Genomic DNA, 17,319 nt, shown 5'->3' on the forward strand with positions numbered 1-17,319 from the left:
AAAAACCCAACGTTCTCCTAGAAGTTTGCTATGACATTTTTGCAAATTCATGCAGTCTGAATTCCAAGGTGCTCACAATCAATCTTTTTTTATTTTACTCTGCATTTAGGTTGAAGACTTGGGTGTTGGGTGCAATCTACTTCATTTTCAACTTTCAATGCATACAATTACATTTCCATTACTTTAACAGCATTTTCAGTTAATATTTTTCCAGTGACTGCAGAAAAACCTTATGCTACAGCCCGTATTTCAATTTTTTTTTACTGCTGAGAGTATCCTGTCAGTTCTTCTACACTAGTATTGGTGCATCCTCTTAAAGTAAACCATCAGCTAAGGGCAAATTCCTTTGTCCCCTGCCTGGGCACACTCCCCAGCCATTTGGACAACAAAGATGGGAAAAGGGCTAGAATGCAGATTTCTTTGGGATAGTAAAGAATATTCAAAAAAAGCCATATTTTACTTGTGTGATAAATAACACATTCCTGAATGCCCACTGGGGCTTCTGGAGAGTAGAGGGAAAAAAGTTGGTAAAGGCAGACCTTGACAGGGTGATGATGACATTTTACAACTGTTGTTGAAGGACTGCCTGTGTAGGGTCAGGCCCTGCCCTTGGAGATGTTTGCTACTGCAGAGATGGTACAATGTGATAGGCAGAGTTTAGTCAACAAGACTCTTAAAAATTTATGTCGAGATCATACAAAGAGTGACCCTAACCAGTAATATTTTTACATTAAATGCAAAGTGTATGCATGTATGTACATATGACACATATATGTTTATATAATTTATACAGACAGATATGCATGTCAGCGTCTGGATAGTGACAGATAAACTTAAGCATGGCTGACTTTAAAAAGTGGAATTCTGCAGCTGCTTAGGCACTCACACTATCTTCCCATCCCTTTATGTAACTAAAAAAGACCTTCCAAAGTTTAAGGAAAGAACTCAGTGCTGTGAAATCCTACTTTAAAGTGCTCCAGCAGCTATGCTTACTAGAGTATCTGAGTAACAGCTATGGAATACTTTAACATTTTTTTCTACTGTTAATTTGAAAAATTTAAAACTTAAAAAAATCAAAATACCTTCTAAGGAGGCCAAATGTATTTAAGATCTTGCCCAGCCTGCCCTCAACATCTTTAGTATTTGGCCAGTTGCACCTCTGGGCTTATGGAAATAAAGCTGTGTATTATTGCAACACTTGCAGACATTCTGTCTGCATCACTTCCACAGAGATCAGCCCCTGCTCCTCTGGAACACTCCTCAAGTACCTCCACACCAAGCTGGCCTGTCTGACTCAAGTCCTGCTTGGTGAAAATGCCAATGGATGGACACCTGGAGAGAATTGCACTGAGTGAAAGGCTTGAGGCTGGAAATCTTAAAAACCTGAAGGCCTTAATTATAACTGTGGCTACTGCCTTTGTGCAAAAGTTACATAGATACTCTGATTTTTCATGTAGATCAATTTTCCTGTTTCAGGAAGAAAATATTTTTCCATTCATTTCAGTGCACAAACAAGTTTTAAGAGCATGTGGAATACTAATCCCATCCTTAACTTTCTGTAGTATTGCCAGGCATGGATCAAGGAATCCTGTTTCCAAGACTGTAACATAAAGTAAGTGTCTGAAGGTCAAAGGAGACGTTTCAATTTCTTTTGCTAGAAAAAGCAGCAAGAAAAATTTCTGTCCCCACCAAAGACTGCATACTGATACTGACTATACCTGCATTATAGGATCATTATTATTTCCATGAAATGATTATATCTTTGCAGACATGACAGTGGTGCCCACACACAGACAAGATTTTAATGACAGAAAAATCCAAGCAGCTTTTGCAAACAGAAACAACATATTTTGTTTAATAATAAAAATCAAATTTTAAAAGCCATTAGAATTAATTACCCAAACTAGTTTCCAAGGGTAAACAGCTCTGGTGAGGCAAAAAAAAAGGCAAAAGCCAAAAAACCAAACATCCAAAAAAACCTCCATCAACCTAATAAAAATATTAAAACAGACATGCTACTAGCATATACATTCTAGTGATATATTTGAAAAGCCACTCATACTGACACTTCTGTTATTTGCTATTTTTAAGCACAAGGCTGAGAGCCTGCAATAGAAATTGTTGCAGTCTTTGCTTCCTCATATATAACAAGTCTGCCTCTTTTTGAGCACAACAGTGGAGAAAGGTCAAACAAATAAAATCTATCAATAACAGGAAAACAGATTGAGCAATATAATCTTAACTTCTACTCTAGAAATAAATCTGGGAGGAATTTTTGGCATGAAAGATAAATGCAATTAGACTCAAAGCCAGTTTACATTCACTCACATAAAATTCTTTTGGACAGAAACAGTTATTTATTACACAAGTATCTAGTGCCTAACAAAATATTCAGGTATCTAATCTAAAATAAGAAACCTTGAGTTTTCAGAAAAAAATATTAGCATTGACCTAGAGAAGCTCACACTTATATGAGCATAACTCTTTTCCCTGAGTCATCCCATCAATTTGCTTTAATACAACACTGATCATCATGTGGCTCCATACAGAGTTCAGTTCAGAAATTGAGACATTCAAGGGAGCTCAGAAGTATCTGAAAAGCAGGGATAGTGGTCATGCTAAATCACCTCTGCTTCTCTGCACCTCTGGCCTAGCTGAAGGACAAATAATTGGACCCTCATTCTGCTTGGGGCTGCAGCTCTCTGGCAGGTGGGCACTAATATTGGGAATAAACATATGACAATTGCATCCTACGCCACCACACAAAGAGGAGCTGATATTATGTAATCTAAAGACAAACTACACAATGGCCTACATATCTTTTGACATTTTAAGAGATGATGGACCTGACAAGTCACAGTCATCCACCAAGTATAATGGTGGTGGAGTAATCAAGCAGGTATTACTCTAACAAATGCCAAAGAGTGTTTCAGTACAGCTATATCTGCCCAAATTCACAGTGCCATTCTGAGAAGAAATAAAAATAACCTAAAACATGCACCCAAAAATGTATTTCTAATTAAAATTAAATGTAAACACTGTCGTCAGTTAAAATCCTTGGTAGACTTAAACTGGAGCACTGAATTTGTTGAGAAAAATAAATCAATCAGTCTGAATCAATTCAGAAACACAAATCAAGGTCAATCACAATTCAGAATTTAGCAAATTAAATTACTTGTTCATTTATGGTTAACTTCCTTAGGTTAATCTTAAGGCTGCATAAGCTTCACCTAGTATTATGCTTGAGACTTAATAATTTGCCTTGACATTTAGAATGGTTCTTACATAAAACTTAGGTTTGTTTTTAAATAAAAAGCAAGATGACAGAATAAACAATGCTGAAAATATACTCCTCTTTCCCAGAAGAGTTACAATCTTGGATCAAAGTCTTCCAGTTTTTCTTCCTCTTTCCATAAGTATTATATTTCCAAACTTGTTCCAAATAAGCTCTTTTTCCTCTGTATTTAAAACTATTAACTATATACATTAAAACCAGAAATAAGTATATTTCTGGTTTTTTCTATATATACTTGACCCATAAAAATACACATGTAAGATATAAAGTATTTTTATTTCATTAACTGCAAAATGTGCTAACTGCTTAAATATTCCTTTTTAAAAATTATTTAAACTATCTTAGATAAAATAAACTGGCCAAAACTGTATGAAGTCAGTACTGTGTTCACCCACCAACAGATTAAATTATAATAAATGGGTTACAGTACAACAACAATATTGTGAAGCAAGTCTAAGCTAGCAGAGAGGATTTAAATCTCAGAAACAGCTGCATAACAACCACACTTCTCTGAACAGTAACAAATTAAGGGCATCTACAAGACTCCAGCTGTGCTAATGAGTGCTTCCTTCCACATCCACAGCGATGATCAAAATACCTGCAGGACTTTTTAAAGAACATGAATGCTCTTACATCTCCATCCTAAGAAATTGAGTCTGATACATACCATTTCTGTTATTATTCATTTTTCATTTTACTAGTTTTACAGACACATATTAAATTAAAATACTCAGCAGGAAAATCAAGAAAAATGAAAGCATAAAAACTGAAGAATTTTATTTTAAAAAAGAAAACAAAAATCAAATTACTGAATAATATCTATTCAGAAGTCATCTGTAAGATGATTCAAAGGGAAGATGACTTTAGACTAGATGAAATTAAATAAAAAACTGCAAGAAATCCATGCTTCAGTACAGACTAGACAGCCTTGCTCAGCAATATGTTCCATGACAAGTTAACCAGCATAGTGCATTATGTTTTGATCACTACATTTTTTTCGCTGGGGGAATGGGGCTACTCACAGCAACAGTTACCCAACACACTGGTAAGGACATCTCCAACAACAAATTGAGTCTAAGCCTGCTGTATGCTATAAAAATCTACCAAAGAGATTGGGGAAGTGAAATAAGGATGTCATCACAAACATCCATTAAAGTTAATCACTAAAGCCTCTAAAGAGCCTTGAAACTTCACCAGAAATTATAAAGCACGTGAAACTGCTGGTAAGAGCATCAGCAGCAGCAGCAGCACAATGACACAGCCACTGCTGGGGAGCTGCTCCCCGAGCGCTCGGGCGCACACGTCCCTCCCTGCACACAGAACATGCCAGGCACACACCCCCACAGAGCATGCGAGGTCAATCACTCCATCCTGCTAATGAGAGCAGGCAAGCACACAGAGAAATTGCTGCAGCTCCTCTGTGAGGAATCATAAAAGGTATCACCCCCCGTTCAAAGGCATAACACTTACTACACTGCACTAAAAATTACTATTCCAGGTGAACATGTGTATTCCCCATCTAAAGAAGGCAACCACACATTAGCTAATTCTCGCTTTCTCATTACCTCTTCATTTTTATCATGCTTTCCACAGTGCTTTATTGAGACTGCTCTTTGTACTTAGCTGTCTTTCTTTTCTCCTCTTTTTGCTAATCTCCTACCCTACTGTGTTAGTTTTGTGCTTTGCATGCTGGCATCACGGACCTCTAAAGCATTAGCACACAGCAACTGTAGCCAACATCACTTCATTGGCAGTATATGGCAAGAAGAGACAAACAATGCACCTGAAAAAGGAATTGCTAGAAAGGAATGGGAAAGCGAGGAAAAGAAACCTGCGTTGCTATAACATCTGGCAAAATTATTCCTTGGATTTTAACTCCAATGCAAACAGACACTGGACATTTTCTGTTTTGCTCCAGCTGCAGGTTAGCTGAACCTAGCTGTGTGCATGTTCAGTGAGAGAAGGCTAGCACCAGCTGACTCCAGCACTGGACTTGTTCATATTGGAAATAACTGCAGTGCTCTGATTTCCAAGACAAAATCCTTTGTCCAAAAGGTTGATTTTAGCATGAATGGCTTAAATCTGTATTCCTTTAAAAATACACTTTCAAGATGCTGATTTCAGTAATTTCTCAAGTTCAATCAAAGAGTTACAAAACTAAAAATAAAAAAAGGTACCTTAGATATAAAATTCATTATATGAGCTCCTTACAAAAGCTTTCACGGTCTCCCTTTCAGTCATTCCCAGAAAACTTCAGCACTGACTAAAAGAAAAAGAAGGGAACGGCTTCTCTGCATCTACACATTGTAGGGGTGGTCAGTGTTTGTAGCGCTGTAAGACCTGCACAAAATCTGCCATTCAGGCAGCAACCACAAGATCCATTTAAACACCTCTGAGCTGTCACACAGCCTCCCAAGGTAGCTCACACACCAGTGAGGAGGATGACTCCCAGCACTCTACCAAGCAGGGCAGTCCCAAAATGCACCTGCATCCCAACGTGACCTTCAGAAGCCCTAGCATCAGTGCAGCACTTGAACAGCTTGAGAGCCATATGCAGCTAAAGAATCAAAGGTTAGTCACATCTTACCTATTATTAGAAATAGATTGTAAGGTCCTTGAGAGTAAACACACCACGTTTGCACAATGCCTAGTACAACAAAAACCCTGTTGACGAACAGGGCTCGGAAGTGCTATTTGGGGTAGCTTGTACAAAGCCAGGGGTTGTTTCAGAGTAATGAAGATGAAAATATGGATGTCATGGAACACTAGTACAATAAGCTCAATCTACAAAGTAGTAGGTATTCCAAATGTGCCTCCAAGAGCTGATAATGCTATTCTTTATCTTCTCTCCCTTTTTCTGCAATGTAGACAATGAGTACTGCAACATTCCTGGGTAGACAACAACCATTTGCCAATATTCAACATAAAATACAGGCGTATTTTTTTATACATACCACTAAAACTCAGTTTTTCAAGGGCTAATGTCTGGCACAGCACAGCATGATGATACTCCTTTAAAGAAGAACTGAAGGGCAATAAATCAGATTTTACTTTGTTTGGGTAAACAGGTGCTAATCTAACTAAGTGGTACTGCTAATACATGGAGAGGATAAAGAAAAGAAAAAGGGTGCAAGAAGTTGAAAATGGATACACATTTTAAGGGAGTTGCTGTGCTATCACTCTGTGGCTTAACATAATTTCATCACTTTATTTTCTCACTTGCTGCCTTAGCAAAATGGTAAAAGGAGGCATCACTTAGAAACCCCAGTATCATCCACTTAAGACAGCAGAGGTATCACTAAGAAATAAAACTGAGCTTTTGTCAGCAGTCCTGCAGATTCTCACAATTTGTAATCAGGAAGAACTTATACCTGAAGGGTGTTATGAGCTTAATACAGGTGAGGCAGGTATGGGATGTTAATATAGGTATGCAATGCCCCAACTGGGAACTGTTTGCTTTGACAGTCTCACACAAATCATAGAATTGCTTGGTTTCAGAGAGACCTTTAAGCTCACCTAGTTTCCACCCTCACAATGGGCAAGGATGCATCCACTAAATCAGGTTTCCCAGGACCCCATCCAGCCTGGCCTCGAGCCAGGGACTTCCAGAGCAGGAACATACAAGTACCTGAGGCTTGCAATGGGTCACTGCAGCAGCAGGCCATCAGATGTGGTTCCACAGGCAAGGAGCTCTCTTACACCCTTAGGTACATCACCCATATGAGGAGCCACAGGTATAACCAAAAGCCATTAATAGCACAAACTTCAGATTTTACCACACTGTGGTAAACAACAGACTTGGCAGTATCACCTTGCCCAGACAACCCTCTGAAGCCACCCATGGTAGTCCCTCCCTGTCCACTGCTGAGATTTTACACATGCAAAGGGCTCTTCACTGGTTATTCCCACCCTTGCAAAGAATAAACCTATTTTTAAATGAGCCTCCCTGTTTAACATAGCTCCTACAACTTGTCCCCAGCTTCAGGTGAAGTCACAGTAAAGTAGTAAATATAGCATTTTCATGTATTGAATATTTGTATGGACATACTGCATCGAAATGCAGAACTTCCCCACTGGGGACCCATTTATTCACTTGGAGAAAAGAAAGCATAACTTATTTTTTATGTCTTTCTGCTGTTAGGATTTTTTCTTGGTAAGAAATTGCTGAGTGAAACCTTTAAACAAAAGGTTCCCAAAAATGATTAGTTTAGGATGTATGTGGACATTACTTATTTTAAAGTGAAATCCAGCAACATTCAGAATTATTAATGGATCTCATTACATGATGAATGAAACCAACAGTTCACTGGATGCTGTCAGCATATAAGTTATCCACATACTTAAATATGAAACTTTTCAACTTTGCTGTGTATAAAATGAATATATTACAGCATAAAATAGTTGTAAAGAGAACATTTTAAAAAGCTACTTTGTGTTTTAATTTTTAATTATGTTCTGTATGCCAGTGCCTGAGTGTTTTTACTACATGAAGACTCTTAACATGAAAAATGTTCAGTTCTGAGAACACTCTTGAAAGACTTAGGCATACTAATTTACTCCATTACTTCTTTAGATCTATTTTTAATCACAATTTGAGAACAATAAAATCACACTTATACAATATCAAGAAATATTTCATTATGATTCTAAATTATGTAGCAGCAAGAAAAATCTATATTTTAACTCTGATTTGACTGCTTAGCTATTTAAATCTGTGTCATCCTTTAACACGAGACCTCAGAAAAAGTGAACTTCCTGTCCTGATCCTAATTATCAATACTTAGCTATTAATGTATGAATTTATACATGTACATACTCTGCACATTTGTATGCTACAGATACAGACTTGCCCATTACTATCTGTCTCAAATCTCTTTGCAAAGGTTTTATGGCATGCAAGAAATTCTTTTTACCGTTGGCTATAATCTTTTTTTTCTTTGAAGGCCCCAAGAGTAGAGATAGATTTAGATAAAACTCCTTAATAGGACCACACAGACGAAGACCCATATAGCAGAAGGAAATTTTGCTCACTAGGAGAATTTGTAACCTTCAGCAGAGCGATGATTGCAGCGGGATCAGTTAGCACAGACACACCTAAGGCAGCTGGAAATGGGGCAGCACAGCCTGAGCACAGCTCCCTCACACACTCCCCAGCCAGGGCACACGGCTGTGCAAGACTGGCCGTATCCAGAAGTATCTGGGCACCACACAACACACCACATCCTCACTTCAGTACCTCCCTGAACAGCAAACAACAAGCTCTTTGTCACAAAGATAGCGCTGCAGGACTTCGCAATTAGAAACAAAACTGTCCTGAGGAAAAAAATACCAATTATGCTATTGGCATCATCTGTGGAAAACATCCCACTGAAAGACAACACACTCAAACCACTGCTATGCCTTAAAGATGTTTCCCCAAATCCCATCTGAAAATTATAGTGATATTGTTTCTAGCACCATGCAATGCCAGACAATATCTTCACATCACTATTGATTTCTACATTTTAAAGACAGCACATACTTTTTAGCTCTTTCATCCTCGTATCTCATAACCAATTTATAATTTAACATATTCTTTGACATTGTTTAAGTATTTAAACAGTACATTATTTTAGTTTATCAGAATATAATTTGTTTTGACCAAATTCCCCCCAGTTAGTTGGGAGGTTGTCACAGTTCTTTACCATGATCACATTGAAGTTTCTGAAATTGTAACACAAACATATTTACCCCCTAACCAAAGAGAAGAGAAAAGGAATATACCAGTACTGCCTAATTGTAGTAACTATCACCTGTAATACCAGCTTTCAAGTGCTATAAGCATATACATATTTTAGATAAATATATTTCCTTTTCTAGCACTTTATTATAGACATGTGCAACTGAAATAGTTTTTTGGGTTTTGTAAAAAGCAATGTTTGACTTTAAACACAATATCCAAAATCTCAATATAAAAATATAATTTGAAATAATATTTTGTTTTTTATGTTTACTCTATTTCTAGTCAATTTCTTAATCTTACACAGGCAACAATGTTTAAATTTGACATAGAAATTTCTGTCTCATGGTCACTGAAGAGCAAGAATGTAGCTGTACATCACTGCTCGAAATATTTGGCAGTATAGCAAGGCAATTAAAACATTAAGTACAATACCTTTGCTAATCTGTCAAACAGGTAAACCCAATGCAAGAAGCAAAATGCTTTATTAATAAGATTTTCTTAACTTCACATAGGATAAATGTAAAAGATATAGTACTTACAGTGAATTCACAGAAATCAATGCTATCAAGGCTTTTGCTTCTGTGTATTCTCCCTTTTATTCTTCTTAAAGAGGGCTTTCCCTGACTTACACTACAGGTAGCACCATTGGGATTTTCGGAAGATGGAGTTACCCTGCCAAACAAAAAGAGCCACATATCAGACAAATAATATATTATTTTATTTGCTTAGAGTAAAAACTTTACAAAGGAAAACACATTACCATGCTATACATACAAGAAATGTCAATCCAAGTGACAGTTTTCAATCACTAAGTGCCAAAATAAGACCACAAGTATGTAGAAGTCTAGCTCCCATCAAGACCACACTGCCTGCAGATCTTGTCAAAAACATCCTGAAGTTATGTTTTTTGTACAAAAATGAGTAGAATCAGAAAAAAATATACAGTATAGAAAAACATATTTAACTTTTGAAAATTTAAAAGGACTACTTTTCTTTACTTCTTCAGTGGAAACCCAAGTGCTGTGATACACATTGACAGCTGTCAGTTAAATCACCAGGAGGCCTGGCAGTATTTGGCTTTTTACCTTTTTCAGTTTGAGTGCTGATGGTGCTTCAGCTATTCTAGCAATGAGTAACAACCAACAATAATGACATTAATAGCATCTGTTAAAGTTATAGGGGTAATATATTAAGCAACTACACTTGATAAGGCTCTTCATCATATCATAATCTACACATAGTCCTAGGGGGAGTCCATAACTAAAATATTTGGAGGAAGCAATCTCATATTTCAATGAGCTTGTTGGAAATTGTTAATGATCAGAACTAAGTGGGGTTAACAATTAACTAAGTGTATTAGGATTTGTGATGTGAATATTTCAAATACAAAATAGTCCCTAGTCAGACTGGCACTTCAGGACAAGAAAAACTGTATTCTAGCAAATACACTCACCAAGAATTACCTAAAAACCTGAAGTCTTCATGTCCAAATTTACACTTATTCCATATTATTTCTCAACTGCAGCCATAGAAGACTTCAAAAACCAGCTTAAATAATACGTATTTTTTTTGCATTTCCCTAGTCCTTACACTATTTCAGTATTTCTCTCAAAAACCATTAAGATTCCTTACACAAAAAAAATACTTTAGGACGGTTTTTATGTTCTTTCACTTGGATTAATGGCTTTAGTATGCACATAAATGTTTGTGCAAAAAAAGAAAGGAAGGTGGAGATGTCTTAAACATATGCATCACCAAAACAGGACATTGCATAGGGGGCCACATCAACTCCTGAAATACACAATTGCAAATACAAAATACAATAGCCATGCTGAATACACTTGTTTGATTAGTGAGACTTCCAGGTCTACACACCATCATGGTCAGGATAATATGCCCATGGGACAGCTAGGGAGAAGTTATCCAAATATACCCAAACTTGAAAATTAAAGCACATCCTTTCAAATCTCTTATTCAATTTATAAAGATAAAGCCCTTCTTTTTTTCTTTTTGTTGCATTACTGCAACTACCAAATCACTAATTTGCTTTCAGATGCCTGATTTTTCAGGGTTTTTACACATGCACTCTGACATTCATCAAACAAACTTGCTCTAAGTTCTCTTGATAACATAGTAATTTGGTTTAGATGGTTTTCCCCTTGGGTTATTTTATTTCCAACTTAAAACTGCAAATTTCTACCTGAAAACATAACTATAATATCCATACATCTTAATTACAATATGAAACTCCTGCTGAGACTGCACTGGATTTTTTTGTCTAGTCATATATGGATTGAATTCTGAGAACCATGCCTGCCTACTACAGTAACATATTTGTTCACACAACAGAAACTTCAAGAACATCATGGATTCCCTGCTAAAATGCCTTCAGGAATTACCAGGACAGATTTCCGAATAAAGACAACTGCTCAGCCTCTATCTTGTTGCACAGACAGTGACATTTACAATGACAGCACATTGCTATTGTGTGTATGTCTCTCTGTAACAGAGTGCTCCAAACATCTCTGCTCAAGTACCTAACTGAACACACTCTGTGTCCATGGCAAATGCAGATGCTGGAGCCCTCAGAGAGATCCATTGTTCCCCTACTGTCAGAGTCTCTGTTTATTCTCTGTAAAGGGAATCTTTGAGGGCTGCCTACTCCATTACTTATAATTTGGGTTAATTAATCTTCAAATGCACCTCTGATGAATCAAATGCTTGGCATGTTACACTTTCTCCTTACACTTAAGAGAAAAGCTTAGCAGCTGTAAGCTACACTGGGCTTTTCCTTATTTTGAATAACATTTCAAGCCATTTACTTTAGGGGCTTACCCACAAAGGTGCATTTCTTTAAGCTGCAAATCTTTTAATGTTTTCTGATAACCAAAAACCTTTATTTAAAATAAAAAAGAAAACTATTCACATGGAAAAAGCCCAAACAAATAACAGGCTAATCAAAGTTACACAGTTTTAAAAAATAACTACGCTAGTAGTATGTTTAAAAGGCCCTTCTGTTTAGGAGCTTCACTCTTTACAGCCAATTGAAAAAATGAACTTGCTGCCACTGGAGTCCAGCTATCCTTTCATTCTGCTGGAGAATAAATTATGGCTGTTACTTGTTAGCTTCTAAGATACAGAAAAGTATTTTTAAAGTTAAATGCAACTTTCAATATGTAACTATATGAAAAGGAATATTACAATTTATCTATTCCCTCCAATCCTTTATAAAATCATTAACTTCTTTACGAGCAAATAAAGTATTACTTAACCAACCAAAGAAAACCAATCAATATCATTGATATTGGGAATTGGGAAGCTTTGCACTGTATGTACACCAAAGGAAGGATCTGAGGCCAGATATCCATACTGACAGCATCATGGGGGTTTTTGACTCTGTGGTTGGTGAGGAAACTTTGGGACAAGTGCAGACTAATTAACTATCAGCTTCTGCAGTGCCCCCACTCCTCCCACAAAGGGAGAAATAACAGACCAGCAATAACATTTCCTTTAGCAAAGGGAAGCAATAGCAGACCTGAAACAGACCTGGATCAATTTTACCCAGGTTTTGCAGAATGCAGGATGCAAAAATGACACTCTCAAGAATCCATTTCCAGTAGCACTCATGTAGTACTGCAACAGGAACTCCTTCAAATACTAGATATTTCCACAGTGAATACATCTCAAAAGTTCAGACTACAAAGTTAGAAAGTAAACCCACTCGAGTGCAAACTCATGAGAAAAGGTCCAAAGTGTTTTGAGACTGACTCAAAAATAAATTATTAAAAAATCTGAAAAACATATTTTTAAATCCTTCTCTCTTTTGAATCATGCTTTGTGTTCCCAAAGTGTTCACTGTAATCAGAGAAACTATTCTTTTTAAGTGAATACTGAAACTATAACACGATGCTCCATGGTTCTGGCATCTGAACCTTAACTTAAAAAAAATACTTACTAATAAAATTTGCTGCATCTGATTACTCCTTTCAACTTTTATTTAAATTTCTGAATATATATTAGTACAATATTAAGAAAAGTGAAGTTTAATATTAAGAGTGAATTGCTAAGTCACTGTAATGCCTGCATCAGGAGTATAGAGGAATTGTCACAGACTAAAGGAGAAAAATATGTAAGAACCCTTTTAAAATATTTGCAGGCCATCAACTACTTTAAAGCAAGTACTCTTGAACAAAAGCCTAGGAATGATATGTTCAAGGAAGACTAGGGCTTCAAAAAGTAGAATATAGCATAAGGATCTTTGAAGGTAGTGAACAATTCCTGGTGCCTTCAAATTTGCTGGTTTTGTTCAAATAATGTGTTTAATATTCTGGAAATACAACACCTTTTTAATGGAGCTTATCACAGGAATCCTAAATTAAGGCATCCAATTCATTAACTTTTGACAATTTTAGTCGAGTAAAATTGAACCATTTTGTATATCCCACCTGGAGTCTGAGGCTCTTATTTATTATACACAATTCTTACAATGGTTTCATTGACCTTGACTGCTTCCTGATCATATATCAGATTACATAACCATGACTCTAAATTATTTCTCTAGTTTGTAAAATAAGCAAAAAACCTAAACTTTCACTACCTGTATCCACTGACAAGCACAATAGCCTAACAAAATAATGTGCAACAGTGACTTCAAGGTGAAGTGTCATATCAAGGGCTAATAACTTAATACATATTATAAAATAATCAGATGGTATGAGTATAATAAGAGTTTATGAATAAAAGCTATATTTATAGTCTACTCAGATATCATTACTATTTATAATGAATTTCAATATTACCTGTTTTATTAAAAGTTAAATTATGTCTGGAATTACTAATGTCATCTTAGTTTCTAGACAGACCAGTTACATTGAAAATCTTTCAAGAACTTCATAAACTCTCTTCTTGTTCAGTGATAAGAGTTCCTAACAATTTTATAAAAGTCAGCACCAGAATGTTTAAAAAACTTGTTTTGAAATGACAGTGACACGTTTTCTGTGTTTGTTTTCCAAGTGCAGTACTAGCACTAGAGTTAATGCAGACTGCACAAGGTTTTGACAACTATGCAGCCTCAACATGACTTCTAATGGTGACATAATTATTACATTTTTCATATACTGCAAGTTGCCTGCCTATCCTATAAAGAAAGCATTTAAGTTCTTGTAGCAACATCAAAGACACTTCTCAGGAAGTTCTGCCTCTGGTAGCTACACAGATCTCAGCAGAGAGATGTATAAAGTTCCCATAATTATTATACCTCCCATTAGAAGCCAGGTTTCCTCAGCACCACCAAAAGCGAGGACGCAGGCCGGGCTCAGCTCAGTGTGATCACTGGTTTCTGGCTCAAACATAAGGCTGGAAAAGCTGAAATTTGCTCCCACTGATCAGACTGGAAGTCCTAACAATTACAGTTACTCAATATTAGTCATTTTTTTGAGAAAATAAAAGATAAGTTTGAAACAATGCTAGAGACACCAAGCATTCAGCTGCTATACTGAATACTTGTGCACCTCTGCAAGTATGTTGATTCTAAGGATGATATCCGGCCTCCCTTAGGAAAAAAAAAGTATTAATTAACTTTCAACATAAATAAAGCTTTACAACAGGCTAAACTGAAAATTTTATCCTCATTTCAAACAATATTAAATGGAACTAGCAATCAAAAATGGAAAATATCCATTCTGAGGATCTGTACTTTTCCATAGAGTTCTGTAGAAACACCAAGAATATCAATCTTTGATGTTTTCTTTCTCCTGCATTAAGGTGACATTTTCCATTATTTAATTATACTAAATATGACACTACTTGGAACATAAACAAACAATGGCACTTTTCTCCCTAGGGATGGTCCTAATGATAAAACAGACATTCTTCATTATAAGCCTGGGCTTCTACAGCCAAGACTCAGCTTAAATACAAAGACTCTGAGACAACAAAGCATTCAGATCATTGCTTAATTCCAGACATGCTGGTTACTCCTCACTGATTTCAAATACTCCTACACTTGAAAATAAATGTGCCTGTGCAGTATCTTACAAGAAGCAGCTATCATTTAACATCCAGGTTTCTGTATCACATTCTTTTAACAATATCACCAAACAGGGGAACTGGATCCTGTCAAATTCAAATACAAATTTAAATTCTGTAGTGCACTGCACCTGCATTCTTCTCTGTAACCTAGATTGCCTCAGACAACTACCAATCATTCTTAAAAGAATGTAAATATGGTATAGTCTCGGCCATTTCCATAATCTCCCCAATGAAAACTAAGCACTAACTGAGCTTTTCACCTTTTTTTCATGATGCTGCACTCCCCTGCACCAAGGGGAACAGCAGGGGTGTTTGCCAAAGCACAGGAACTCTTTCAGAGTAAAGGCAAATGCTGTGAGAAACAGAAGGAAACGTTAGTGAGAAGAACTATTAGAATGGATATGATACCCTGTTGGGTTTTGTTGTTTTTTCTCTTTTTGTTTATTTATTTATTTGCCTACACTGTTCTCCTTGCAGCAGAGAAACTTAACAATCAGTTTGACAAGAAATTATGGTCTACCTGTGTAGCTACCCTTAATAATGTGACTTAGCATTTCCCTATTGTAAAAGGACTCAGGTTGCACATACTGGGGTTTCAGTAAATATTTATAAAAATTTATTCTTTTTAAACTACTCCCAGTTCAGGTGTCAGTTTTTTCATGACCACCTTTGCAGATGTTAGCCCCTGCTGCATTCAACCTGTACTAGCAGAGTTATGATGGTGGTTTTTGTATCCAAATACTGTCCCTCCAGCAAGAGGATTAAAAACATCCTACTCATCTCGTTTAGGCTCCTACATATTAGATTACAACACTGCACACACACAGGAAAGGGTCTGAATCAGCAGTTCAGGACTCGAGCAGCTTCCTCCAGCACTGAGTCCAAAACTACTGCCCCAAGTAAACCTCATCATAAAATTATAAACTCCACACAAAGCAGGTTTCTGTCTCCTCCACCTCCTACTGCAAGCCTGTGGCACAGCTTTCTTCTCTCTGTTTAATTGCCTGGTTTATTCTTAGTCACTTAATAACTATTTATTCTTAACCCATCATGAGATATTGGTATTTTCATTTGCAGCTCTGCTTCCACACATCACAGAATAGGACTTGGGTTTTGGTGAGGGGGAAATCAGGGGGAAATTGGAGTGGCAGATGCTCTCTAAAGAAATAAAACATTGCTGTTACCTTTTTCATTTTCTTTCAGTAGGATTCTGGTGGATTATCTCCACCAACAAAAGGATGAGGATTTTAACCCTTTTTTTATTAAATTATGGCTTCGTTTCCACTTACAGTATGGATTCACACATCAAAGACCTTATGAATCTCATTGGTTAAACAGAATTTTTTAAGCTTTTAAAAATAAACAAATAAAAATAGATTAAAAAGCACCCTCTGACTATACACGGAGTAGATTTATGTGTTTTCTTTAGGTATTTTGGAGATTTCCAGTGATAAAGTATTGGGCTATGCTTTTGGTTTAAGTACTGTAAATATACACAAACACTACTTCCACATTGATTTGAGTAAAAGCAACGTATTTTCTCTCTAATGTTCAGATTTTCTTAATGCATTATTTGATACAGATTGTGCACAAATAAGAAAAAATTAACATGACAAAGTATCTTTAAGCACTTCTCTAAGTGCATCAGAGAATAGTATTTTATCCATAAGCATAAAATCTATCCATACAGTTAATGCCTAATGCTATTAAAGTTCTTAAAGAAAATGAGAATACATATCATGTCACCTATTAACAAGAATATCCCAGAGACATACTTTCAAATGCTCAAGTAATTCACACATCTCCCTAAAATTAAAAAAAAAAAAAGCTTGCCTTATTTTTCTTTAACACTTTTAGTCAATTAAATCTTCACACAGCATTGCAGTAACATGATGTCAAGTTGGAAATGTTATGAAATGCAATGCTTGTGGTATGTATTAGTGTGGAGCCACTATAATATTTTGCTGCGCCTCAAAAAGCACAGAATCTCACCATGAAACAAGAAAATATAGAGCAGATCTAACTCCAACTGAAGACAGAGTAGGAGTTGAATCAGGTCCTCTCAGATGTACTTTTAAAGCACACAAATATATATAGCTTTCCCTTAACAGGCCAGCAAATAAAACACTTCCAAGAAGACATAAAAAATATTAAATAGAACAACTGCCATGATTATATTTCCCGTAATTAAACTTCTCAAAAGATGTAACACACAACTGCATCTCCTGCTGCACACAGACAGGAGATGCATTTGGGGAGAATAAAATAGGTA

General features: G+C 36.3%; 1 protein-coding gene across 9 annotated transcripts in view; it reads right to left on the reverse strand.

Moving 5' to 3' along the window:
- Window positions 1-17,319, reverse strand: part of TJP1 (tight junction protein 1) — a 158,291-nt gene that overhangs the window by 139,451 nt on the left and 1,521 nt on the right. For all 9 annotated transcript variants that reach the window (XM_015638900.2, XM_015638899.2, XM_019007927.2 and 6 more), the window contains exon 2: window positions 9,557-9,689. In XM_015638900.2, coding sequence (XP_015494386.2) covers window positions 9,557-9,689 — 133 coding nt within the window. The remainder of the gene's footprint in view (window positions 1-9,556; window positions 9,690-17,319) is intronic.

Source organism: Parus major, chromosome 10 (assembly GCF_001522545.3).
Source record: "Parus major isolate Abel chromosome 10, Parus_major1.1, whole genome shotgun sequence".
Classification (NCBI taxonomy): domain Eukaryota; kingdom Metazoa; phylum Chordata; class Aves; order Passeriformes; family Paridae; genus Parus; species Parus major.